Source organism: Nansenia antarctica (assembly GCF_963989245.1).
Source record: "Nansenia antarctica genome assembly, chromosome: 1".
NCBI classification, from domain to species: domain Eukaryota; kingdom Metazoa; phylum Chordata; class Actinopteri; order Argentiniformes; family Microstomatidae; genus Nansenia; species Nansenia antarctica.
In genome coordinates, this window is record NC_137674.1 from 22374317 (window position 1) to 22400004 (window position 25688).

Consider the following 25688-nt stretch of genomic DNA (forward strand, 5'->3'; position numbering starts at 1 on the left):
CTACTTTACATTGTTAGCAGGCTCACAAAACAAGCTGTGTTAGTTGACTAGCGATGTGTCGTTGATTTTCAACAACGCTGAAATGTATTCACATTTTTCGAAAGAAAAGTCTGATCATCACATCAGATCCCGACATGAGGACCAAAGCATTAGAACATGTCACATATGAGGAGGATGTTGCTGCTGTGTGGTGACCTTGTCACTGGGGCCTGTGGCTGGGGTCCTGGGCTCGGCGGTGGGAAACAGCGCCCCCATGTGGGCGTTCTGGATGGGCTCCTGACCTACGCTGCTCAGGCTGAAGTGCTGCAGGAACCTGGAGACACACAGCCGTGACACAGGTGAGTCTACAGCACCCAGAGACACACAGCGAGCCAGGTGAACAGTGAGAGAGGTGAGGACAGGTGTGTGACAGGTGAGGAGGAGAGGTGGGTTGGGTAAAGGTGAGGAGGACAGGTGTATGAGAGGTGAGGACAGGTGACCTACATGTCCTGCTCAGGTATCTGGGCGTACGAGGCCTTCAGGTACAGGGTGAGAGGTGAGGACATGTGACAGGTGACAGGTTACAGGTGTGTAAAGGTGAGGACATGTGACAGGTGACAGGTGTGTAAAGGTGAGGACAGGTGACAGGTTACAGGTGTGTAAAGGTGAGGACAGGTGACAGGTTACAGGTGTGTAAAGGTGAGGACATGTGACAGGTGACAGGTGTGTAAAGGTGAGGACAGGTGACAGGTGTACTAACATGTCCTGCTCAGGTATCTGGGCGTACGAGGCCTTCAGGTACAGGGTGAGAGGTGAGGACATGTGACAGGTGTGTAAAGGTGAGGACAGGTGACAGGTGACCTACATGTCCTGCTCAGGTATCTGGGCGTACGAGGCCTTCAGGCTGCCCTTGCGCTTGGCCACAGGAGGGGCGTGGCTGTCATGGAGACGCTGCAGTCTGGCATGCCTGAGGGAAACACAGAGATGGTTACCATGGTAACTAACGCAGAGATGTCGCCCCTGTAACCAACGCAGAGATGTCGCCACGGTGACTAACGCAGAGATGTCGCCACGGTAACTAAAGCTCCAGTTCAGATCAGATTTGCAACGAGACTAGACTGTTCTAGAACATTGCAGAGGAACATGGCAGCGGTCTGAATCACCCCGTACTTAGCTATTTCGCTTCAGCCAATCAGGAAACAGCACAGACCAGTACGAAAACATGGCAGACCCTAGTGGCCGCCCTAGTTGCAGGTGGTCGCATGTTTCAACTCCTATGTCTCGTTGAGAATCTCTGATCTGAACTGGCCTTCACACACAGGGATGTCGCCATGGCAACTAACACAGTGGTGTCGCCATGGTAACTAACACAGGGATGTCGCCATGGTAACTAACACAGGGATGTCGCCATGGTAACTAACACAGGGATGTCGCCATGGTAACTAACACAGCCGCCATCTCCAGTGCAGCAAACCAACGCCACATCTCCCGTCATTCCATAACAGCTCAGAACCTGACTTTGACTCTGGCTACCAATGTGCAATATCTTTCCACTGATGTGTAATATTCTGCTGTGGTGTTCTTAGAATGCTGCTTTTTATACTTCCTTAACTTATTTGTAATGTGAAATACGGGTGTATGTGGTACATGAATGTTGTGGTGTGTAGTGTGTGTATGCAGATATCATTTTTAGGTGATGCATAACAAATTCTGTTTGTGCAACGACAATAAAGCTTTCTGATTCTGATTCTGAACCTGAACCTGTGTTCAAATTGAGCAGGTAGGATTGATCGTGGAGGGTAGGAGTAATAATAATAATAATAATAATAATAATAATAATAATAATAATAATATCTTGGTGTATATAGCGTCTTTCATAAACCCAAGGACGCTTTACAGATTTGACAGACAAAAAGTCAGACAGACAGAAAGTCAGACAGACAGAAACAGTAGCAGAGCAGAAGGTTGAGATGTTCCTCACATGTTCCTCTGTTCCAGGCTCAGCTGCTGGCTGTCCACCATCTGCAGCCTGAGCCCCGAGTCTGACCCCTGCCACACCGCCAGCACCTGCAACCACAACACACAGGTGGTGGGTTAGATTCCCACTGGGACCATATATACTGAACAATGTATGCACTCTCTTTGGATAAAAGAATCAGCTAAATGGCGCAAATTATTATATATACAGTATATATGATATCACCTTGGAGTAGAAGGCATGTTCTATATCTATATTATATTATATTATATATATCTATATTACTCACCTTGGATAGAAGGCATGTTATATATCTATATTTTATATATCTATATTACTCACCTTGGAGTAGAAGGCATGTTATATATCTATATATCTCTATATATCTCTCTATATATATATATATATATATATATATATATATATATATATATATATATATATATATATATATAATACATTGTAGTGCCGGAGGAAAAAGGAAAGACGTAGGCAACGTAATGATAACTGTTTAATCAAAATAACAACTTGTACTCTCAGTACAGGACCAGAAAATAGATCACCAAAACTGTTGTGTCTAAACAGGAAGTTGCAACGTTAATAATCCTCCCCTCTGCCCCTAGTGCCAGAACTGGTTCCCTCCCACTACACAACCAACAGTAAGAGGAGAACATGAACCCATAATGTAGTCACTACACCAGCCCCCCCAGTGTTCACCTCAATATTGGAAATCCTCACGGCGAGGAGGGCGTATGGCCCGGCCCCTACGATCGTAGGTAAAGTCAGGAGGTGCGGGAGGAGGTGTGACATCGCCCATCACGTCCTCCTGCAGGGAAGGACGGGGGGCAGTGACGACCGGGGGCTCGCGAGCTGCGGGGGGTTGTCGGGGTCGGAGGGGGGAATGGCCAGGGCGCGGCAGGGGAGGTAGGACTGGAGGCCGGCCTCTGCGCGGTGGCAGGGCCAAGTCCAGGGGCAGTTCAAGGTCCAAGTGGGCCGGTTTGAGGCGATCAACGGACACACACTCAGGCCTACCCCCCATGTCAACCATGAAGTTCTTGGCTCCGGCCTCGATGACACGGAAAGGCCCGTCATAAGGAGGACGTAGTGGAGTCCTGTGGCCATCATGACGAATGAAAACGAACCTCGCTGAGTGCAGCTCCGGGGGCACCCTCGAAGTAGGGACACCATGCTGCGTAGTCGGGACCGGGACGAAGGTCCTGGCGCTGTCCAGCAGGGAGGCGCGCTGAGCGGCGGCGGACCAGGGCTCCGTTGACTTGGGAATGAAGTCACCGGGGACCCGCAGCGGCTGTCCAAACACCAGCTCAGCGGACGACGACTGGAGGTCCTCCTTAGGCGCTGTCCTGAGCCCCAGCATGACCCACGGCAGCTTGTCAAGCCAGTTGCTGTCCGTGAGGCTGGCTCGAAGGGCGGCCTTCATGGATCGATGGAAACGCTCACAGAGCCCGTTCGCCTGCGGGTGATAGGCGGTTGTGCGGTGGAGCTTGACCCCCAGATTCTCCGCCACCGCTGCCCACAGCTCTGAAGTAAACTGTGAGCCACGGTCAGAGGAGAGATCAGCAGGGGTGCCGTAGCGGGAGACCCACACCGCGATGAACGCCCGGGCCAGGTCGGGGGCTGTCGTTGAGGAGAGCGGAACTGCCTCCGGCCAGCGAGTCGTCCTGTCCACCATGGTAAAGAGATAGGTGTATCCGTGCGAGGGGGGCAGCGGCCCTACCAGGTCCACGTTTACATGATCGAACCTCCGCTCAGGCACAGAGAACTGCTCCAGGGGGGCCTTGACGTGTCGATGCACCTTGGCGCGCTGGCAGGCGATGCACGTGTCTACCCAGGCCCTCACATCCCTCTTGAGCCCATGCCAGACGAATTTCTCTGACACCAGCCGTGAGGACGGTTTCCTACCAGGGTGAGACAAGCCGTGTATCGCCTCGAAGGCGGGGCGCCTCCAGTTGGCGGGGACCACCGGTCGTGGCTGACCCATGGAGACGTCGCACAGGAGCGTGGCCCCTGCGTCACCGAAAACCACCTCTTCTAGGCGCAGTCCTGTGTCCGACAACTTGAGAGCCTGGACGGCGGGGTCGGCGGCCTGGTCTGCAGCCATGCGCGCGTAGTCCAAACCCAGTTGGACCGCACCAACCACCGCCCTGGAGAGACAATCCGCGACCTGGTTGGACTTCCCAGCAACGTGCTGGATGTCTGTGGTGAACTCGGATATGTAGGCGAGCTGGCGCTGTTGGCGGTCGGACCACGGCTCCGCCACCTTGGACATGGCGTGCGTGAGTGGCTTGTGGTCCACGTAGGCCGTAAACTCGCGGCCCTCCAGTAAAAAACGGAAGTGTCTGACAGCAAGCCACAGCCCGAGGAGCTCCCTGTCGAATGTGCTGTACCTTTGCTCTCTGGGAGACAGCTGGCGGCTGAAGAATGCAAGAGGCTGCCAGGCGTCCCCAACCCACTGTTCGTACACCGCTCCCACAGCAAAGTCAGAGGCGTCCGTGGTGAGAGCAGTGGGTGCCGAGGGCGAGGGGTGGGCCAACATGGCAGCGCGGGCCAGGGCCGCCTTGGTGTCCTGAAAGGCTTTGACCCGCTCCGCCGTCCAGTCCACCGGCTGCTTCAGAGTCTTGCCCTTCTGGGCATCGTACAGAGGCCGCAGGATGTGAGCGATGTGGTGGAGGAAGCGATAGTAGAAGGTTACCATCCCGATGAACCCCTTGAGCTCGCTGATTGTGCTGGGGCGCGGGAAAGCAGCGACAGCTTCCACCTTCGAGGGGAGGGGGGTCACCCCCTCTGCGGAGACCCGGTGCCCGAGAAAGTCGATGGTGTTCCGTCTGAACTCACACTTCGCCGGATTGACAATCAGCCCATGTTGGCTGAGCCGTGTGAAAAGGGCCCGGAGGTGGGACAGGTGCTCCTCCTCCGTGGTGCTTGCGACGAGGATGTCATCCAAGTAGACGAAGAGGAATGGTAGGTCCCGGAGCACCGAGTGCATGAGGCGTTGGAAGGTCTGCGCCGCGTTCTTCAGGCCGAACGGCATCCGCAGAAACTCGAAGAGTCCAAATGGCGTGATTACGGCCGTCTTAGGGACGTCCTCGGGGTGCACCGGCACCTGATGGTACCCCCGTACCAGGTCCACTTTGGAGAAGAAGCGTTTGCCTGCCAGGTTCGCTGAAAAGTCCTGGACATGTGGGACCGGGTAGCGGTCAGGCTTGGACGCGTCGTTGAGGCGGCGGTAGTCCCCACATGGGCGCCACCCGCCGTCTGACTTAGGGACGATGTGCAGGGGAGACGCCCAGGGGCTGCTCGAGCGCCGAACGATGCCCACCTGCTCCATATGCGCAAACTCCGCCCTGGCGATGGCCAGCTTCTCCGGGTTGAGGCGCCTGGCCCTGGCGTGGAGGGGAGGCCCCTCGGTCTCGATGTGGTGCTCCACTCCGTGTTTCACCGTGGGCGCGGAGAAGGTGGGCTTGGTAAGGTCGGGGAATTCGGCGAGCAGCCGAAGGTACTGGTCACTTTCGGCGAGCGTATTGGACCACCCGCTGTAGACCGCCTCCCCCTGCGTACAGGCGAAGGAAGCGAAAGTCTGTGAGTTGACCAGGCGCCTGTTCCCCACGTCCACCAACAGGTTGTGGGCGCACAGAAAATCCGCACCAAGGAGGGGAAATGTGACAGCCGCTATGACAAAATCCCACGAAAAGCATTGCCCTCCGAAGCACACGTCCACCGCCCTAGTGCCATAAGAGCAGATAGGTGTGCCGTCCGCGCCTGCCAACTGCGGACCACGCTCCTCCTTCGCCACATCCGATCTCTCTGCCGGAATGATGCTCCACTGGGCACCTGTGTCACAAAGGAAACTGCGACCAGAGGCGGTGTCTTGTATGAAGAGCAGCCTGTTGGTGACGCCAGCGCTCAGGGCCACTACTGAGTGCCGGCCCCGCCGTTTCCCGTCGGTCCGAAGGTGCAGGGTGAGCGGCACCGTTTGGCCTTGGCGCCAAAAGTGGCGTGGTAGAAACAATGGCCCGCAGCGTTACCCTGCTGGCCAGAAGGTCTGGCGTCATCCTTCGCTCTCCTGCGACGGTCGGGTGGCGGGGCGGCCGCGGGAGCGAGCAGGTCGGGGGACCGTTGAGGCATGGCCAAGACGAACCGGTCCGCCTCCCTGGCCAGGGCGCGGGGCTCCATGATGGCGGTGTTGGCCAGCGCCATCCTAACTTGAGCTGGCAATGTGCGCATGAACAGCTCTGTGAAGAGGATCATGGGGTCTTCTGTACCGAGCAGGTTTAGCATCCTCTCCATGCGCGCAGAAGGCCTCTCGTCACCCAAGTCCGACATGGCAAATAGGCGACGCACCCTCTCCGCAGTGGACAGTTCAAATGTCTCTAGAAGCAGGGCCTTGAGGCGCTCATATTTGTTCGTCGTCGGGGGAGCAGACAAAAAACCTACCACTCGAGCTGCGGTGGAGCTGCCCAACATTGCCACAGCATGGTTGTACCGGTCGTCGTCGTCATCGATGTCACTTTTGTTGAAATGTGCCTCTACAATAGCAAACCATGCAGCAGGCGTTGAGTCCCAGAACTCTGGTAGCTTGAGAGTGGGAGTGTGCGCACCACGCGTTACCCTGACAGGGGATGGTGATGGCTGCCGCTGGTTTGAACGTCTTCCTCGCCCGGACATTTTGCAGGATTGTAATGTTCGTTCGCTGGTTTTTGTACACAATTACGTTAACAAAAATCCACGTCGGGGTCACCAGTGTAGTGCCGGAGGAAAAAGGAAAGACGTAGGCAACGTAATGATAACTGTTTAATCAAAATAACAACTTGTACTCTCAGTACAGGACCAGAAAATAGATCACCAAAACTGTTGTGTCTAAACAGGAAGTTGCAACGTTAATAATCCTCCCCTCTGCCCCTAGTGCCAGAACTGGTTCCCTCCCACTACACAACCAACAGTAAGAGGAGAACATGAACCCATAATGTAGTCACTACACCATATCTATATTATATCCTAGGGTCAGGGTTAGGGCTGGGTTCAAAAAATCGATTTCCCGATTCTGAATCGATCGATTATCGATTCATAAATCCCGAGATCGATCTTTCATTTTTTTTTTTTTTTTTTGCAGCTTCAACCCACAACGAGATCTCGTGGCCAGATCTCGCGCTACAAGAATTTATCATATCTCACGCAACGACCAGGCTTAAAGGCAGATGTCTGGGTGCATTTTGGATGTAAAAATTATGACGATAGAGATGAGCAGGACAAAAGCAAAGCCATATGCAAGCTGTGCGCAGTGGAGGTTAAATTTAGTGGAAACACCACAAATCTACGGAACCACTTATTGAGGCATCACCCTGACGTGAAACATGGAAAAGCGGATCCGAAACAAGCCTCGCTGATAAAGACGTTTGGTTGCAAATTACAATCAAATTCTCCGCGTGCCCAACAAATTACTACAGCGTCGTCAGTGTCGTCAGTGTACTAGAACCACGCTACGTGTTACCGACACGCAAACAGTTGAGTGAAGTGATAGTCCCAGACATGTCCGCGCAGGTGAAACGTGACATCGCAACTTCACTCCAGCCAGCAGAGAGAGTTGCCATAACGTGTGACAGCTGGACATCCAGAGCAATGGACTCGTACCTGACAATCACTTGCCACTTTATCAGCGAGGCTTGTTTCAGATCCTCTTTTCCATGTTTCACGTCAGGGTGATGCCTCAATAAGTGGTTCCGTAGATTTGTGGTGTTTCCACTAACTTATTGTTACTGTATACTACAGTATTTTAATAATCATTGATTTTCCAATTATGTTTATTCCTGAATAAAATCTTCCAATCTCCAAAAAGTGAGAAAGCAGTAATGAAGGGCTTTAGTTTCATGGACATTATGGTTTACAATGTGTTTTTTTGTTCCCCAAAATACCCTCATCTATTGCACTATTTTCGTTTGAGTTTTGCACATTTTTATTTTGTATATATATATATATATATTATGCAAATAAGCTATTTGAGACAGTCCTGAGGGATATGTGATGTCTTGTTTACCGATAGGCTATGTTTGTAGCCCCTTTATTTACACTGGCTGCAGTAAAGCACGTTAAAAAGCACGTTTTGTAGTGTCTGATTTAGCAAAATGTTGGTCAATGATGTTCATTTATGTTCCAATAAGAAGTACATTCATGTACAAATGGAGTCAATTCTTAATGTAAACATTGATATGTTTAACAATGCTACATGTTATAGGGTTCCTTGAACCATTTATAGCATTAGTTCTGAGAATCTCTTCATATTCAAGGAAAATTGATATTGTAACTAAATCGAATCGGAATCGAATCGAATCGAATCGAATCGTGAATCGAATCGAATCGGGAGCTGTGAATCGGAATCGAATCGTTTTGGGAAATCAGTGGCGATACCCAGCCCTAGTCAGGGTTAGGGTCACCTTGGAGTAGAAGGCCATGTTATATATCTATATTATATATATATATATATATATATATCTATATTAGTCACCTTGGAGTAGAAGGCATGTTATATATCTATATTATATATATATCTATATTAGTCACCTTGGAGTAGAAGGCATGTTATATATCTATATGATATATATCTATATTAGTCACCTTGGAGTAGAAGGCACGTTATATATCTATATGATATATATCTATATTAGTCACCTTGGAGTAGAAGGCATGTTATAGATCTATATTATATATATCTATATTAGTCACCTTGGAGTAGAAGGCCATGTGGGCCTTGGAGCGGGGCTGCAGGGCGAAGGCGAGGCAGCGGTCGGGGCTGTGCAGGGGGAAGGGCAGGTGGGACAGCAGGCCGCTCTCATACTCCACAAACACTGCTGCCACGGAGCTGGAGTCCTACACACACACACACACACGCACGCACAGACACAGACACAGACACAGACACAGACACAGACACACTTTTTGATGATGTGTCCCAATGGAAGCATGTAGAGATTGAATAGAAGGGGGCCAAGGATTGACCCTTGGGGAACCCCATGTCATTTTAATTTTGTCGGACACAAAGATGCCAATGGAGACATACTAGCTTCTGTCCTGTAGGTAGGATCTAAACCAGCTTACGGCAGTGACCTAGCACATCGTAGAGAGAAACCTACCACATGGTAGAGAGAAACCTACCACATGGTAGAGAGACACCTACCACATGGTAGAGAGAAACCTACCACATGGTAGAGAGAAACCTACCACAGCGTAGAGAGAAACCTACCACATGGTAGAGAGAAACCTACCACATCGTAGAGAGAAACCTACCACATGGTAGAGAGAAACCTACCACATCGTAGAGAGAAACCTACCACATGGTAGAGAGACACCTACCACATCGTAGAGAGAAACCTACCACATGGTAGAGAGACACCTACCACATGGTAGAGAGAAACCTACCACATCGTAGAGAGAAACCTACCACATGGTAGAGAGAAACCTACCACATGGTAGAGAGAAACCTACCACATGGTAGAGAGACACCTACCACATGGTAGAGAGACACCTACCACATGGTAGAGAGAAACCTACCACATCGTACAGACAAACCTACCACATCGTAGAACTTGACAGAGCTGATGTTGTTCTGGGACAGAGTGATGCTTCCGTACTGAGGGTGGACAAAGAGAACTCCCTCCGAGAAGAAGCTGATTTTGCCTTGAATTCAAAAGGAAGAACACAGTATATTTAGCATAGTATATACGTAACAGCAGGGTTCGACAGTAACACCGTTTTACTTGCCCGGAGCAAGTAAAACATTCGCCGGGGTTGTTTGTTATGTTGTTCTTCCTGCACACAGGTAAACATATCCGGGATCTAGCAGCGTCGTCGTGCTCGCGCAAACAAGCCCGGCGAAAGTTTTACTTGCTCCGGACAAGTAAAATGGCATTAATGTCGAGCCCTGGACATGATGCTGACTGCTCAACTGAAACGAGAGGAAGACTTCAGCCTCACCTTCCTCAGGCGTGGACAGCTGGCTGTCAGAGAACACATGAGCTGAGTCGGCTGCCGTCAGCGGGGTCCCCAGGCAGGTGCTCTCCTCCTCCTGGGGGTCAGAAGCACAAACAAGCTCAGGACACATGAGACTGAACACCAACCAACTAGTCAGAACATGAGACTGAACACCAACCAACTAGTCAGAACATGAGACTGCACATGAACCAACTAGTCAGAACATGAGACTGCACATGAACCAACTAGTCAGAACATGAGACTGCACATGAACCAACTAGTCAGAACATGAGACTGAACACCAACCAACTAGTCAGAACATGAGAGAGGAGAGACCAGAGCTGGTGTCTAAAACAGAGGAGAGACCAGAGCTGGTGTCTAAAACAGAGGAGAGACCAGAGCTGGTGTCTAAAACAGAGGAGAGACCAGAGCTGGTGTCTATAACAGAGGAGAGACCAGAGCTGGTGTCCATGACAGAGGAGAGACCAGAGCTGGTGTCTAAAACAGAGGAGAGACCAGAGCTGGTGTCTATAACAGAGGAGAGACCAGAGCTGGTGTCCATAACAGAGGAGAGACCAGAGCTGGTGTCTAAAACAGAGGAGAGACCAGAGCTGGTGTCTATAACAGAGGAGAGACCAGAGCTGGTGTCCATAACAGAGGAGAGACCAGAGCTGGTGTCTAAAACAGAGGAGAGACCAGAGCTGGTGTCTAAAACAGAGGAGAGACCAGAGCTGGTGTCTAAAGCAGAGGAGAGACCAGAGCTGGTGTCTAAAACAGAGGAGAGACCAGAGCTGGTGTCTAAAACAGAGGAGAGACCAGAGCTGGTGTCTAAAACAGAGGAGAGACCAGAGCTGGTGTCTAAAACAGAGGAGAGACCAGAGCTGGTGTCTATAACAGAGGAGAGACCAGAGCTGGTGTCTAAAGCAGAGGAGAGACCAGAGCTGGTGTCTATAACAGAGGAGAGACCAGAGCTGGTGTCTAAAACAGAGGAGAGACCAGAGCTGGTGTCTAAAACAGAGGAGAGACCAGAGCTGGTGTGGGCGGGCGGACCTTGAGCAGCAGCTTGGCCTGTTCAGAGTGTTTCACATCAGACTCCACCTGAAAGAAAATAAGGAGGAGGACAGTGTTATAGACCAGCCGTTAGAATGACTCTGATCTGAATCTGAATCTGAGGCGTTTAAACACAAGGCCTCTGGCGAGGCAGGTGAGGTAACAACGCACCAGCCAGCAGATGTAGCGAGGCACGGCGGTGGTCAGGATGGTGTAGCAGCTGTCTGAGGTGACGCTGCCATCTGCAGGAGGGAGGAGAACACTGCAGTCTGACAGGACAATAAACAAACGCAACCGAACGTGGAGTCAAACATATGACCCTCAGGTCAGGACACAGGGAGGTCACAGGGAGGTCAGGACACAGGGAGGTCACGGGGAGGTCAGGACACAGGGAGGTCACAGGGAGGTCAGGACACAGGGAGGTCACAGGGAGGTCAGGACACAGGGAGGTCACAGGGAGGTCACAGGGAGGTCAGGACACAGGGAGGTCACAGGGAGGTCAGGACACAGGGAGGTCACAGGGAGGTCAGGACACAGGGAGGTCACAGGTCAGGACACAGGGAGGTCAGAGGTCAGGTCACAGGGAGGTCAGAGGTCAGGACACAGGGAGCCTCTCTCACCCTTCCCCTGGATGTTGATGCTGGACTCCAGGAAGGCCTCAGAGAAGACCAGAGAGCCCAGCTCCCCCTGGCCCCACTGCAGGTCTGGGATGTCGTACACCGCCATGGACGCCTGGAGGCAGGGAGGCAGGGAGACAGGGAGACAGGGAGGCAGGGAGGCAGGGAGGGAGGCAGGGAGGCAGGGAGGGGACACAGAGCATGTTACTCTCACCTTGTTACTCTGTCAAGTTCATGTATCTGAAGACAGCCAATCAGAAGCAGTAACAGAAAATGACCTGGATCAGTCATCACGTTGAATATGACAGTATGAATATGACAATATTCACTTACAGTTTTCACCAAGAACCGGCTTTCTTTATTACTTAGTGGAACAATTCTGAAAAGGAATTAAAAGAAGAATGTTTGAATATAACTGGGCACTTTTGGAGGCATCGCTAGCTATCGCAATGTTACGAAGAGAGCCAAAGCTGTTGCTCATTAATTAATGGTCAAATAACTAACTAATGAGGATTCAGCCCACACAGAACAGGTACACAGAGCAGGTACCCACCTTCCCTCGTTATTCACTGCCTCAATGTTGAACACACATTTAGACCTGAGAGAGAGAGGAGAAGCACGTTACACACCAGACAGGATTATCTTCTACCGATTCATTCTTCATCTTCAACCTATCATTGCCTTGTGAGTGTGGTACCTCAGAGCGGGATGTGAGTGTGAGTGTGAGTGTGGTACCTCAAAGCAGGATGTGAGTGTGAGTGTGAGTGTGAGTGTGAGTGTGAGTGTGAGTGTGGTACCTCAGAGCAGGGTGTGAATGTGAGTGTGAGTGTGAGTGTGAGTGTGGTACCTCAGAGCGGGATGTGAGTGTGAGTGTGAGTGTGAGTGTGAGTGTGAGTGTGAGTGTGTTACCTCAGAGCAGGATGTGAGTGTGAGTGTGTTACCTCAGAGCAGGATGTGAGTGTGAGTGTGAGTGTGAGTGTGTTACCTCAGAGCAGGATGTGAGTGTGAGTGTGAGTGTGAGTGTGGTACCTCAGAGCGGGATGTGAGTGTGAGTGTGGGTGTGGTACCTCAGAGCAGGATGTGAGTGTGAGTGTGGTACCTCAGAGCAGGGTGTGAGTGTGAGTGTGAGTGTGTTACCTCAGAGCAGGATGTGAGTGTGAGTGTGAGTGTGGGTCAGGGTTAGGGGTACCTCAGAGCGGTCCTGTACTGGGTCAGGCCCAGGGTGTCCAGGGTCCGCTGGAAGGTCTGCTCTGCTACGTCCTTGGCCTTGAAAAACAACAACATTAAACTCACATAAATGGACTGACCTATATAGCGGCTTACTCCAAAGCACTTTTCAACGGTCTCTCATTCACCCATTCACACACACATGGCGACAGGCTGCCATGCAAGGCGCCGGCCCGCTCATTGGGAGCAATTTGGGGTTCAGTGTCTTGCCCAAGGACATGTGGCCAGCCAGGGCACGAACCGCCGATCATTAGACGCCGGCTCTACCTCCTGCGCCACAGCCTCCCCATCCACATTTACAGTTACAGAGATAAAAAGGTCATTTCTATGTCACCTTGGAGGCGTTGGAGGTGCAGGAGTAGCACTTAATTCCAGACAAGACCGCCTGGATGACTGCAGAATATATCTGTGACAGAAGCCTGCAAGATAAAAAATAATATATATATATATATATATATATATATAAACATGAAAGAGAATCAAAGCACCAGACACTGACTGGCTGGAACAGGCAGGGAGGCGTGGGTGTGAGCGGCTGGTATTAATTGGCACTCACAGCAGTTCTGTTTTCTTCTGCTGCACGTTCTCCTTCCCTGCAAGTGAAGCAGAGAGTCGAGTTCACAAACCGCCGTGAAAAACAAAAGGCGTCGTCGTTATTAACCAGAGTCCAGACTGAGCTGCTTATTAACGTGGTTATTAACCAGAGTCAGACTGAGCTGCTTATTAACGTCGTTATTAACCAGAGTCAGACTGAGCTGCTTATTAACGTGGTTATTAACCAGAGTCAGACTGAGCTGCTTATTAACGTGGTTATTAACCAGAGTCAGACTGAGCTGCTTATTAACGTCGTTATTAACCAGAGTCAGACTGAGCTGCTTATTAACGTGGTTATTAACCAGAGTCAGACTGAGCTGCTTATTAACGTGGTTATTAACCAGAGTCAGACTGAGCTGCTTATTAACGTGGTTATTAACCAGAGTCCAGACTGAGCTGCTTATTAACGTGGTTATTAACCAGAGTCAGACTGAGCTGCTTATTAACGTGGTTATTAACCAGAGTCCAGACTGAGCTGCTTATTAACGTGGTTATTAACCAGAGTCCAGACTGAGCTGCTTATTAACGTGGTTATTAACCAGAGTCCAGACTGAGCTGCTTACCGAGGTACGGGGTGTGAGTGGTGCCAAAGAAGTAGGTCCGTGAGCAGCCGATAGGGCCTTTCGGAGCCACGCACTGCAGGACCTGGAACACAGGAAGGACAGAGAACCCAGAGAACGTCTCATTAAACACAGGAAGGACAGAGAACCCAGAGAACGTCTCATTAAACAGTCAGAACACGTCCAGGACAATGGAGGCAGAGAGCGTCTCATTAAACAGTCAGAACACGTCCAGGACAATGGAGGCAGAGAGCGTCTCATTAAACAGTCAGAACACGTCCAGGACAATGGAGGCAGAGAGCCGCAGCCGTCCTATAGACACAGTGATGCAGATCACTGAGGAGGAGCTGCTGCTTCCCTGTGTCTCAGCCAGGGGGCGCTGTGGGCCAGCTCTCACCATGTGCTTGGCCGCCCCCCCCCGGGGGCCGGTGTTGCGGATCTGGTGGCCCTCGGAGGGGAAGCTGAAGGAGTAGCTGTCCAGACTCTCCCTGGAGGCGTGGCTGCCAAACAGCACAAAGGGCTGGCGACGTTTACTGTGTTGGAACAACAAGAGTTCAGAGTTAACACTAGAACAGCCATCGGTGTGAGGAGAAAGTGTTCTATCTTTACACTTGATCACATTTCAGGACCCTCCTTTCATGACTTGTCCTAGATATGTGTGTTCTACCACCCAGTATCCTTACATTTTCTAAATCACATCAGGATAAGCTAGTAAGAAGATATTTTGCAGTTTTTCTGTGTAGGAGGCAGGCTAATTTACAAGACGGCCAACTAGTGGTCTTTGTGTGTAAGTAGCAGCTTCCCATTGTAAAGACTATGGTCAACTGACCCCCGAGGCGGCTCTTATAATAGGTACAATAGGCACGGCTGTTCTAGTGTTAAACACCTGATGAGAAACAGCATTGTGTTGATTGGTGTGTGTGACTCATCAGAATGGGTGTCTGCTTGTTGTTTATTTTATTTTATTTTATTTTACCAGATAAAATCAATTGAGAACAAATTCTCATTTGCAATGATGATCTGGCCAAGAGGCCACAGAAACACACCACTGGGTCAACACAGAACAACACATGAGAACGGCAAAGACAGTGAAGATAAGATAAATAAAAAGTCAACTAGCCTATGTGTGAAAAGAGAGGGGAAGGGGGGGGGGGGTTGTGTGTGTCTGTGTGGGCGAGTGCATGTGTGTATGTGTGTGTGTGTGTGTGTGTGTGTGTGTGTGTGTGTGTGTGTGAGTGGGGGTGCAATCAGCAGGAACAACAGCCAACTATGACCTGTTGACGTTTATTTTTGAAAAATATGCTAAGTGGTGTGAGTGCTGTGAGTTTGACTGTGTTCTGCAGCAAAGCGGTCCGATCGTTTGCTGCTGCTGCAGCAGAAGTGAAGTAGGTGAATAACCTCCCAGCGTACCTGCTGTCTGCTGCCATGTTGCTGGAGAGCAGGCCGTGGGAGTAGTAGCAACGGAACGCCTGGAGAGACGAGAGGAGACGAGAACAGACATGTCAGCCTGGTGAGACCGGAGGACACATTCTACTAGGGCCACGCCTTAGTAACATAGTAACCGCTCAGGCTGCCTAGCTCCGCTAGCAAACATGCTATCAGCCAGTACTGTTTGTGTTAGGATTAGCGCCAGTGTTAGAGTGTTGTTGCTAGGCTACCTCCCCGGCCTGCGCCTCAGACAGCTCCAGGATGGACAGGTGGCTCTCGATCTCAAAGCTGGAGAAGAAGCTGCTCCACTGCTTCTCAAAGGTGACCAGGTCCTGCAGAGAGACAGCACACCAGTCAGTCAGGGTAATTACTGGGGTCATACTAGTAATACGTGAAGAAGTATGTGATGCATTCAAGCACAGAATGGAGAGTACAGTATTCAAGAAGCTCAGGATCAGAACCAGAACCAGAAGCTCTGTCACCTCAGTCAGCAGGTTGTCCAGGGAGACCGGGTCCAGTCTGGCGTAGATCTGCCACAGCTGCTCACTGACGTCCATCAGCTGGATGGCAGGAGAATCCAGAGAGAAAATCAGTTGAAACCAGAACACTACAGGCTAACGCTAAAGGCTAACACTACAAGCTAACGCTACAAGCTAATGCTACAAGCTAATGCTACAGGCTAATGCTACAGGCTAACACTACAGGCTAACGCTAAAGGCTAATGCTACAAGAGTTATAATTATATTACTGTGGGAGTGAGTAGAAACGAGGAGACGGTAGACAGGTTGTCGAGTCAGACGTTTTACAAGAGGCGTACCTCCTCCCTAGTCTAGGGAATGTCTTATGTAAAGTGGGTCACCACATTACCTTGTATTTCATAGTGAAGAAGCTTCCTCCACCGATGCCCTCCAGGGCGAAGGCCTGAATGATGGGCCACTTCTCCATCATGAACATGTCAAACCTCTGAGAGTGTCCTGAAACAACCCCAGAGGCACATCAGGTTAGGGTGGTGTAACAACTTCAAATGACACAGTGACTACACCTGATATCAACACACACCTGATATCAACACACACCTCACCCTGACACTCAAAAGGTTTCCTTAATTACATGAAGGGACACATCAACCGTAGTTACAGGGACATGCTCAGTAATCACTAGTTCCATAAGTACAGTTAGGAGCAGCTGTTAGGGCTAGTCACCCTACCCTGGGGGCAGTAAGACACCCCTATGCTGCTGTTAGGGCTAGTCATCTACCCTGGGAGCTGTAAGACACCCCTATGCAGCTGTTAGGGCTAGTCATCCTACCCTGGGGGCAGTAAGGCACCCCTATGCTGCTGTTAGGGCTAGTCATCCTACCCTGGGAGCTGTAAGACACCCCTATGCAGCTGTTAGGGCTAGTCATCCTGCCCTGGGGGCTGTAAGACACCCCTATGCAGCTGTTAGGGCTAGTCATCCTGCCCTGGGGGCTGTAAGGCACCCCTATGCTGCTGTAAGGGCTAGTCATCCTACCCTGGAGGCAGTAAGGCACCCCTATGCTGCTGTTAGGGCTAGTCATCCTACCCTGGGGGCAGTAAGACACCCCTATGCAGCTGTTAGGGCTAGTCATCCTACCCTGGGGGCTGTAAGGCACCCCTATGCGGCTGCAGTCCTGCACCATCGTCACAAAGCTGGAGATCTTGAATTCCTCAGCAGCCTCCTCATCTTCATACTGCACAGGAGGGGGAACACAGACGGGTTAGCATTAGCATCAACATTAAACAGATGGGTTAGCATTAGCATCAACATTAAACAGATGGGATAGCATTTAGCATCAACATTAAACAGATGGGTCTTCTTCTTCGACGTATGGGTAGTTGTTTTTCCTCTCCACTCCACCAGGCTCGGGCCGAGGGGCTACCCTTTTACCACCCCGAGACCTGGTTGAGGGGCTCACCCGGGCTATATTTCTGGACACCCCTCCAGAAGCCACGTCATCGTCTCGTCATCTAATACCGACAGACCATGCATCCCGTTGGGTGGGTGGTACACCGGGCAATCCAGGATAACATGGTCTGCGGTTTGGTCCTCTGCGCCACACTCGCACGACGCATTTGGGGCCAAGCCCCATCTGTGCATTGATGAGCGGAAACGCCCGACACCGGTCCGGAGACGATTGAGCCTCACCCAGGATAGCCTTGGCAAGTCCATCCCGAGGGGCTCAGGGCCGGCGACTGGGATGTGGTCGCAGAGTTTGGAGGTGTTAGACTCCCACTCCGCGCGCCACATATAATCCGCCCATCCTGCCGCACTGATGTTGAGATCTCTGCATTGCTGCCTGAGATCCTGTGCGGCAGGCACAAATGGGTGTCTCGACTTGAGACGCCGGGAGGGCTCCGCTGTTATAGTGAGCCTATCATGGAGCAGATGGTTATTAAGCTCCACGGCCCGGCAGGCGAGACGTGCTGTGGCTCCCATGCGGCGGAGGCCTGCGGGCTGGATGCCTGCTAGGATGGGAAGGTTGTCCACGGGGGTAGGACGCAGGCATCCTGTCACAATGCGCAAGGCTTCGTTTATAGGCGAGTCGATGAGGCGGGTGTGGGCACTGCGACACCATACTGGGGCGTCCCAGTGTTCCAGCGACCGGAGCGGAAGCTGGCTGCGCCCTTGGGGTCGTACAACAGGGCCAGGCTGTTATTAGCTGCCCAGACAGCCAGGTTCTCTCCGTCGGGTGAGTTGGTACGGTAGCCCCAGTCTTCATGCTGGCAATTGAAGTCACCAGCATAGATACAGGGGTGGGGGAACACTGGTAGACACACTGGTGTGATTCGCGAGGGTGGAGGTTTGTAGACGTTGACGATTTTTAGACCGGCAACGTCCACGCACAGCCACTCAATCTCCGAGTCAGCCGGGGATTGGTCAGCGAGAGTCCAGCTCAACCTTTGTTGGACAAACGTGGCGAGACCATGCTTCCTGCTCAGGGTAGACCCAGCTAGCTCAAAGTTTGGTAGAACTAGCTTGTCTGCTGATATGCAGTGGGTCTCCTGGAGGAGAATGACGAGGGCCTTGGTGGTATTGGCCAGGTGTTCGATGACGTCGATCTTACTGGGGGTTAGTCCTTCGGTGTTCAGCTGCAGTATTCTGGGTTCGAGGTCAGCAGACCTCTCCCCCGGCTGCTGCCGAACACCAGCCCGGGTGAGGGGCCCTGGTTGGCAAACTTTGTTTCGCTTCTTGCTTTTGGCAGTCATTAGCTACTTACGGGGGGCACCACGAGAAGGTGTTTGCCACGCCACATCAACATGCACGGATGCTGAATGCTCTCTATTCGCTTGGTTAGCTTTAGAGACCTGAAGATCTGAATATTCATTTATGTAAAATAAATAAGGAACACTAGTATTTTGTCAATAATAATATCTGTTAAACAATAAATAACCAATGATGTCATCAAATACATGTTTGTAATACCAATATCATATCAACAGATGGGTAAGGGTGAGTTAGTCAATGTCAGCATCAACATTTACATCTGCATAAATCACAGGTGTCAATTCATTAATATTGTACATAGGTTCTTAATGAACGTATGTGACCAGGTGACTGACTACTATCTCTGTCTGCACAGGTGCCAGGTGCATGCTGGGTAGGCCTCACCTCTGCCTCAGTCATGCAGTGGAGGTGCAGGTTCCTCCAGTGGGAGATGTAGGGCAGCAGGTAGGTGTAGTTGACTGGGTTGCAGTAGAGGTGCACGCTCTCTGCCTTGACCAGGAGGATCACATCTGGGAATGAGAAGGAAGGGGGGGGGGGGTCATGTATAAATGGTCAACTGTACTTATATCACGCTTTGGGGGGGGGGTCATGTATAATGAAGGGGGGGGGGGTCATGTATAATGAAGGGGGGGGGGGGGTCATGTATAATGAAGGGGGGGGGTCATGTATAATGAAGGGGGGGGGGTCATGTATAATGAAGGGGGGGGGGTCATGTATAATGAAGGGGGGGGGGTCATGTATAATGAAGGGGGGGGTCATGTATAATGAAGGGGGGGGGTCATGTATAATGAAGGGGGGGGGGGGGTCATGTATAATGAAGGGGGGGGGGGGTCATGTATAATGAAGGGGGGGGTCATGTATAATGAAGGGGGGGGTCATGTATAATGAAGGGGGGGGGGGGGTCATGTATAATGAAGGGGGGGGGGGGTCATGTATAATGAAGGGGGGGGGTCATGTATAATGAAGGGGGGGGTCATGTATAATGAAGGGGGGGGGTCATGTATAATGAAGGGGGGGGGTCATGTATAATGAAGGGGGGGGTCATGTATAATGAAGGGGGGGGGGGGGGTCATGTATAATGAAGGGGGGGGTCATGTATAATGAAGGGGGGGGGTCATGTATAATGAAGGGGGGGGTCATGTATAATGAAGGGGGGGGGGGGGGTCATGTATAATGAAGGGGGGGGGGGGTCATGTATAATGAAGGGGGGGGTCATGTATAATGAAGGGGGGGGTCATGTATAATGAAGGGGGGGGGGGGGTCATGTATAATGAAGGGGGGGGGTCATGTATAATGAAGGGGGGGGGGGGTCATGTATAATGAAGGGGGGGGGGGGGTCATGTATAATGAAGGGGGGGGGGGGTCATGTATAATGAAGGGGGGGGGGGGTCATGTATAATGAAGGGGGGGGGGTCATGTATAATGAAGGGGGGGGGGGGTCATGTATAATGAAGGGGGGGGGGGGTCATGTATAATGAAGGGGGGGGGGGGTCATGTATAATGAAGGGGGGGGGGGGTCATGTATAATGAAGGGGGGGGGGGGTCATGTATAATGAAGGGGGGGGGGGGTCATGTATAATGAAGGGGGGGGGTCATGTATAATGAAGGGGGGGGGGGGGTCATGTATAATGAAGGGGGGGGGGGGGTCATGTATAATGAAGGGGGGGGGTCATGTATAATGAAGGGGGGGGGGGGTCATGTATAATGAAGGGGGGGGGTCATGTATAATGAAGGGGGGGGGGGGGTCATGTATAATGAAGGGGGGGGGTCATGTATAATGAAGGGGGGGGGGGGTCATGTATAATGAAGGGGGGGGGGGGGTCATGTATAATGAAGGGGGGGGGTCATGTATAATGAAGGGGGGGGGGGGGTCATGTATAATGAAGGGGGGGTCATGTATAATGAAGGGGGGGGGGGGTCATGTATAATGAAGGGGGGGGGTCATGTATAATGAAGGGGGGGGGGGGTCATGTATAAGCACAGGTTCTAAATGCCACAAACTTATTGAATTAAGGAGGGGCCCTTGTTTAGGTCGATCAAACCTTGTCTCAGCCAGTTCAGTTATGAAGAGCAGACACGACATTAGCATATACAGACTCCACATTAGCATATACAGACACCACATTAGCATATACAGACACCACATTAGCATATACAGACACCACATTAGCATATACAGACACCACATTAGCATATACAGACACCACATTAGCTACCCACCATCCAGCACCTCCTCAGGGAACTCCTCCAGGATGTGCTCCAGGTTCAGGTGGTTCTGTCTGAACAGCCCAAAGAACAGATAGTTGGCCAGCTCACTGCAGCCCTCGTTATACCTGCTGTCGATACCTGCAAGGTAAGGAAACACAAATACAACCACATTAATTCATCTGTAAGTTGACTGTGAACCGTTTAGAGTCACTGTGTGTGTGTGTGTGTGTGTGTGTGTGTGTGTGTGTGTGTGTGTGAAGTCTGAGTCTCACCTAAAGATGCTGTCACTGTGTGTGTGTGTGTGTGTGTGTGTGTGTGTGTGTGTGTGTGTGTGTGTGTGTGTGTGTGTGTCTCACCTAAAGAACACAGGATCCCATCTGGGCAGGCTTTGCCTCCGTCCACCCCCAGCAGGACCTGGACATGACGCAGGCGAGAGCAGCTGAAAGAGAGACGCTCTGTTTACCACAACTTATATTTCATAATAACTTATATTTCATAATAACTTATGGCATCAGTGAACTACAGTACTGGACAACATCAGTCAAGTAGACAGTAGCTAACTGAAGTGACCTATAGGCAGGTTAACGTGTCCACAATACGGGTTTGATTGAATCCCAATCTGGTATCATGGGATTGAAGACAAAGATCTCATATGTTGCATCTTTGGTCCGAGGTTTAGGTGCCCATGCCATTTTTACATTTACATTTTAAGGGGTCTGCTAAATGCCCAAAATGTAAATGTAAAAATGGCACTGGAACCTAAACCTCGGACCAAAGCTACAAAATATGAGATCTTTAGAAGATCTACCTGTTATTGGTGCTTGGCATAAACCAGTCAGTCTGGCTTGTACTGTGATGTTATTGTATGGGCTTATGTTGTATTTTTGAATGACCTGTCTTGTATTTGATTACTTATTATTTCATGTACAGTATTATCTTTGTTCTGTATCATCATGCTTTTACTGTGTGATGTTATTGTATCTTTCTAGGAATCCTCTCTATAACTGGCGAGGGACTGTGGATGAGAATGTGCCTTCTGGCTAAATCTGTCGTATCTACATGTTTGATGTTCATGAATATGCAGTGTCCCTTTACAAATGAAATAAACATCAAACATCCCCAGCCCCAGCCAGCCAGCCAGCTGCAGCGTTCATTAGCAGGCCAGCTAGCAGCTAGTCCCGCAGAGGAGAAACACCAACCGTAACCCCAATAGAAATCTGTTACCTGGCAGCGGGACTCGTCGATGGGAATTTTCCGTTAACTCTCCGTATTCCAGCCATTTTTATCAATGTTATTATGTTCGGGAATAATTTATTTTGCTAGAAACGGCATCTATCATCTATTTTTCAAACCGTGAACATCATCCCCACTGTTAGCCTAGCTGCTGCTCGAGACTGCATAGTAACCGCCTGAACCATTCACTACGTGGGGGTGTTTATTTATTTACATTTTACTATGGTGATGAAACAACAACCTATGTCAATGAGGCAATACTAAAAAATGCTGATTGTATTAAACATGTGTCCCACGTTATGAATATGTGTCGTTTTATCGTGGGAAACAAACTAATCACATCCCCCTTCTTCCTAATATGGTATTGTCTTGTTGTGAATCCCTTGACAGCAGAGAGACAGAAGATGGTGCAATCCCATAGTAATAATAATATAATAATAACCTTGATTTGTATAGCAGTTTTCCTGCAAGCGTTGCATATCCACACAGCATAAAATAAGAATATATATATGTAAAAGTAATATTAATAATAATACATAATAATAATAATTAAAAGTAATCAATAAAATACACAATAGCAATATTATAAACTACATAATAAAATAAGAATAAACCATACAATACAAGGGACAATCCAACAAAGATAAACAAAATAACCAAATAATATAAGAATTACTAAAGATTTAAACAAGTAATTACATATAAATACAAATTCATCAAAGAGCAGGAGGGTCAGTCCCAACGTAATCCCGCGGATCCAGACAGTCCGCGAGATTTTAGTTGGTTTGGTTTAAATGATTAAAACAGAATACACATTAGAAACCATATCTGTTTGCATTATCTAACTTATTTGTTATGTACAGCAGCTGCATGTTTGACTGTAGCTTCAGATGCTACAGAAGTTTCCGGTCTTCTTGGAATTCTAAATTGATTTCATGGGTCTCCTCCAAGTCTGTCAATGTTCTCAGGAGACAGAGTTTGTCATAGGGTCACCACTGTATAACATCTCCTGTCAGAGATACACAGGAACACACAGGAACACAGCCAAGTACTATCTTAAGCAGGGAAATAACATTCATTTGTCATGGTGCAATATGTCAGAGCAGGGTGAGCTTGAACATGAACATCTCTCCAGGCAAAGTTCAATATTATAAAGCTTATTATGAACTATAGGCAAGGAAAGGCAAGTTTATTTGAATAGCACATTTCATACAACAGGGGCAATTCAAAGTGCTTTACAGAAAAAAATACAGAAAAAGAAGGATAGTAAGGGGGGAAAATTGCAAGAATAGATACATATATATAGAGAGAGAGGGAGAGAGAGAGAGAGAGAGAGAGAGAGAGAGAGAGAGAGAGAGAGAGAGAGAGAGAGAGAGAGAGAGAGAGAGAGAGAGAGGGTAATCAAATAGGTAAAGCAGCAGTAATAATGACACAACGTGTGGAGAATTTGTGTCGCTTAAATTACATGAGCCTGTGTGAGATTTAACCACTCTGATTAAGGTTACCATTGGGAAAAAAATCACATTTTTATACCTCCTATTCAGCTGCAGAATCTCTATTGACTCTGCTCAGGAGTAACTGGAGTCTCTGGGTTTGTTGCCCAGGCAGCAGAACTGCTTAGCCTGCAACAGCACAACAAACCCAGGATGTCTGGGAGATAGCGCCATTGTTGAGTCTGACCTTGCACACTAGGAAAACACTTGAAACAGGAACTGTGCTGGCCTAGATATAACGTCATGGGGATGAAGGAGTTTGTGCTCTGCTCTGCTGTTTTGGCAAACAAGGACAAATCAGACAACAATAACAAGGTACTTCAAGTGTGTCATTCTTATTACCATGGTTGAGCTAGCAGATATCTTCAACTAAACAGAAAATATAATACCCTAGAGTTACAGATGTGAAGTGAGATGAAGTGTTGGGTTGACATGTGTGAAGCTCGAATTTCACATCCTCTTGACCTGGCCTGTTGACCTTGCTGGGAAACTACCCACATGGGTCAATGGAGCAGAGGAGGCAGGCGGAGGGAGGGAGGGAGGGAGGACGGGCGTGTTTTAATGCATGGAATGGAATGAGTAATGGCATCAGACATGTGCATCACACCACATGCCTCGTTCTATCCCATGCATTACACTGCGCCTGTCCTCTGATCTCTGCCTCCACCAGCCTCTACTGGCCTCCACCAGCCTCTACTGCGCTGGAGTCATGAACAAGTCAAGTCTCATGAACCATCCTCTCATTATGAATGGTCTTTATTGTCATTAATACAGTACAGGTACCATACAACGACATTTAGGAGGGGGGGCTCCCCTGGTCCTAGGATTTTTTTTTTTTTTACTAAAAACAAGAAGGGAAAAGAGCTGGTTTACATAAATAAAGGCTATATACACTATTCACTATACTATACTACTATACTATACAAATAAAACACTGTGCTGTACTCTATGCTATGCTATAAATATCCTAACATTTCCTATCTCTGAACCGTATGTACACAAGGGTTGTCATATTGCACATAGTATTATTGCACATTCATTTAAAGTGTCGCAGTTTGCAGGTTTGAAATGTTCACAGTTGTATTTCAATATTGCACTTATGATTACAATCTAGTAGCTGCCATCAAATTGTCTAGATTGTCCAGGGCCTAGAACCTAGGTCTTTGCTGTGTTCAGGGCCTGAATGGCCCTAGGGTAGAAGCTGAGCTTCAGTCTATTTGTCCTTGCGGACATGGTCCTGAACCGCCTGCCTGACGCCTGCCCGACGTTGCTTGCGGTCCCTACGCCGACGTTTGCGCCTCAGGGTCGGGACTGTGAACCAGTCTCTCCCCGGTGATCGGGCGATATCGTCCGGAATCCTTTGTTGTTTCAGAAACTCCGCTGTAACTGTTCTCCCGTTTTGCGCACCAACTTCTAGTAAGTCGTGCCTGCTGTAGGTACTATTTACACAACAGTTCCCTATAAGTACTGAAATAAAAAAGTACATACAAATGTACTTAAAAGCCCTAAAAAGCACCAACGTAAGGAGCTCCTCCAGCCTCGCGTGTGAACGCGCCGCCATCTTGGAAAAGGGCAAACCTTACATTATTTAAAAGATGGAAGTGCAGATATCCATGGGTGAGGGATGGTCTTAAATGTTAAATGATTCACTTAAACAGATCTGTGTGTCCATGTTATGACAGAGAAGAATGCACTTCCTTGAGAGGTCAGACAGGTAAGACAACTCTGTGTCACCTGCTACTGTGTAGCAAATGTCTTGGATGTCTGCAGGAAGTATCCAATCACCAATCACCCTCATAGTCCTGTTTCAGAAGCTACATATTTCTGTTTTAGATCAGGTTTGTTTTGCGGGCCAACAACTTGAACGTGACTTGCAAGAGCACTAGCAACAGGAAAGATGTCCCACGGTCTGTTTTGATTTGATTACTATGTTCAAGCTTCTAGATTTACTGTACATTTGTGTGTATTTGAAATAGTGATTTAAGATTTGATAACTTGTTCTTTGCTTCATAGCATGAAATGATATATCCATTATCTAATGGGCCTTTCAATACATCTTTGTTGGTTTTCAGACGGTGTTTCAGAGAAAATACAT

At 49.5% G+C, this 25688-nt stretch overlaps 1 protein-coding gene across 1 annotated transcript in view; it reads right to left on the reverse strand.

The window, feature by feature from the left end:
- The window catches only part of dnaaf9 (dynein axonemal assembly factor 9), a gene marked incomplete at its 5' end in the record, with an annotated part of 37057 nt that extends 14910 nt beyond the window's left edge, over nucleotides 1–22147 (reverse strand). Inside the window, 25 exons of the mRNA XM_080539156.1 lie at nucleotides 196–313; nucleotides 845–946; nucleotides 1961–2046; nucleotides 8693–8836; nucleotides 9540–9643; nucleotides 9941–10031; nucleotides 10988–11035; nucleotides 11159–11229; nucleotides 11608–11719; nucleotides 11938–11983; nucleotides 12158–12202; nucleotides 12794–12870; nucleotides 13166–13250; nucleotides 13388–13424; nucleotides 13989–14070; nucleotides 14383–14518; nucleotides 15396–15454; nucleotides 15644–15745; nucleotides 15896–15973; nucleotides 16281–16387; nucleotides 17028–17124; nucleotides 19044–19168; nucleotides 20880–21005; nucleotides 21224–21306; nucleotides 22092–22147. Coding sequence (XP_080395282.1) covers nucleotides 196–313; nucleotides 845–946; nucleotides 1961–2046; nucleotides 8693–8836; nucleotides 9540–9643; nucleotides 9941–10031; nucleotides 10988–11035; nucleotides 11159–11229; nucleotides 11608–11719; nucleotides 11938–11983; nucleotides 12158–12202; nucleotides 12794–12870; nucleotides 13166–13250; nucleotides 13388–13424; nucleotides 13989–14070; nucleotides 14383–14518; nucleotides 15396–15454; nucleotides 15644–15745; nucleotides 15896–15973; nucleotides 16281–16387; nucleotides 17028–17124; nucleotides 19044–19168; nucleotides 20880–21005; nucleotides 21224–21306; nucleotides 22092–22147 — 2217 coding nt within the window. The remainder of the gene's footprint in view (nucleotides 1–195; nucleotides 314–844; nucleotides 947–1960; nucleotides 2047–8692; nucleotides 8837–9539; nucleotides 9644–9940; nucleotides 10032–10987; nucleotides 11036–11158; nucleotides 11230–11607; nucleotides 11720–11937; nucleotides 11984–12157; nucleotides 12203–12793; nucleotides 12871–13165; nucleotides 13251–13387; nucleotides 13425–13988; nucleotides 14071–14382; nucleotides 14519–15395; nucleotides 15455–15643; nucleotides 15746–15895; nucleotides 15974–16280; nucleotides 16388–17027; nucleotides 17125–19043; nucleotides 19169–20879; nucleotides 21006–21223; nucleotides 21307–22091) is intronic.
- Between the last annotated feature and the right edge of the window lie 3541 nt (nucleotides 22148–25688).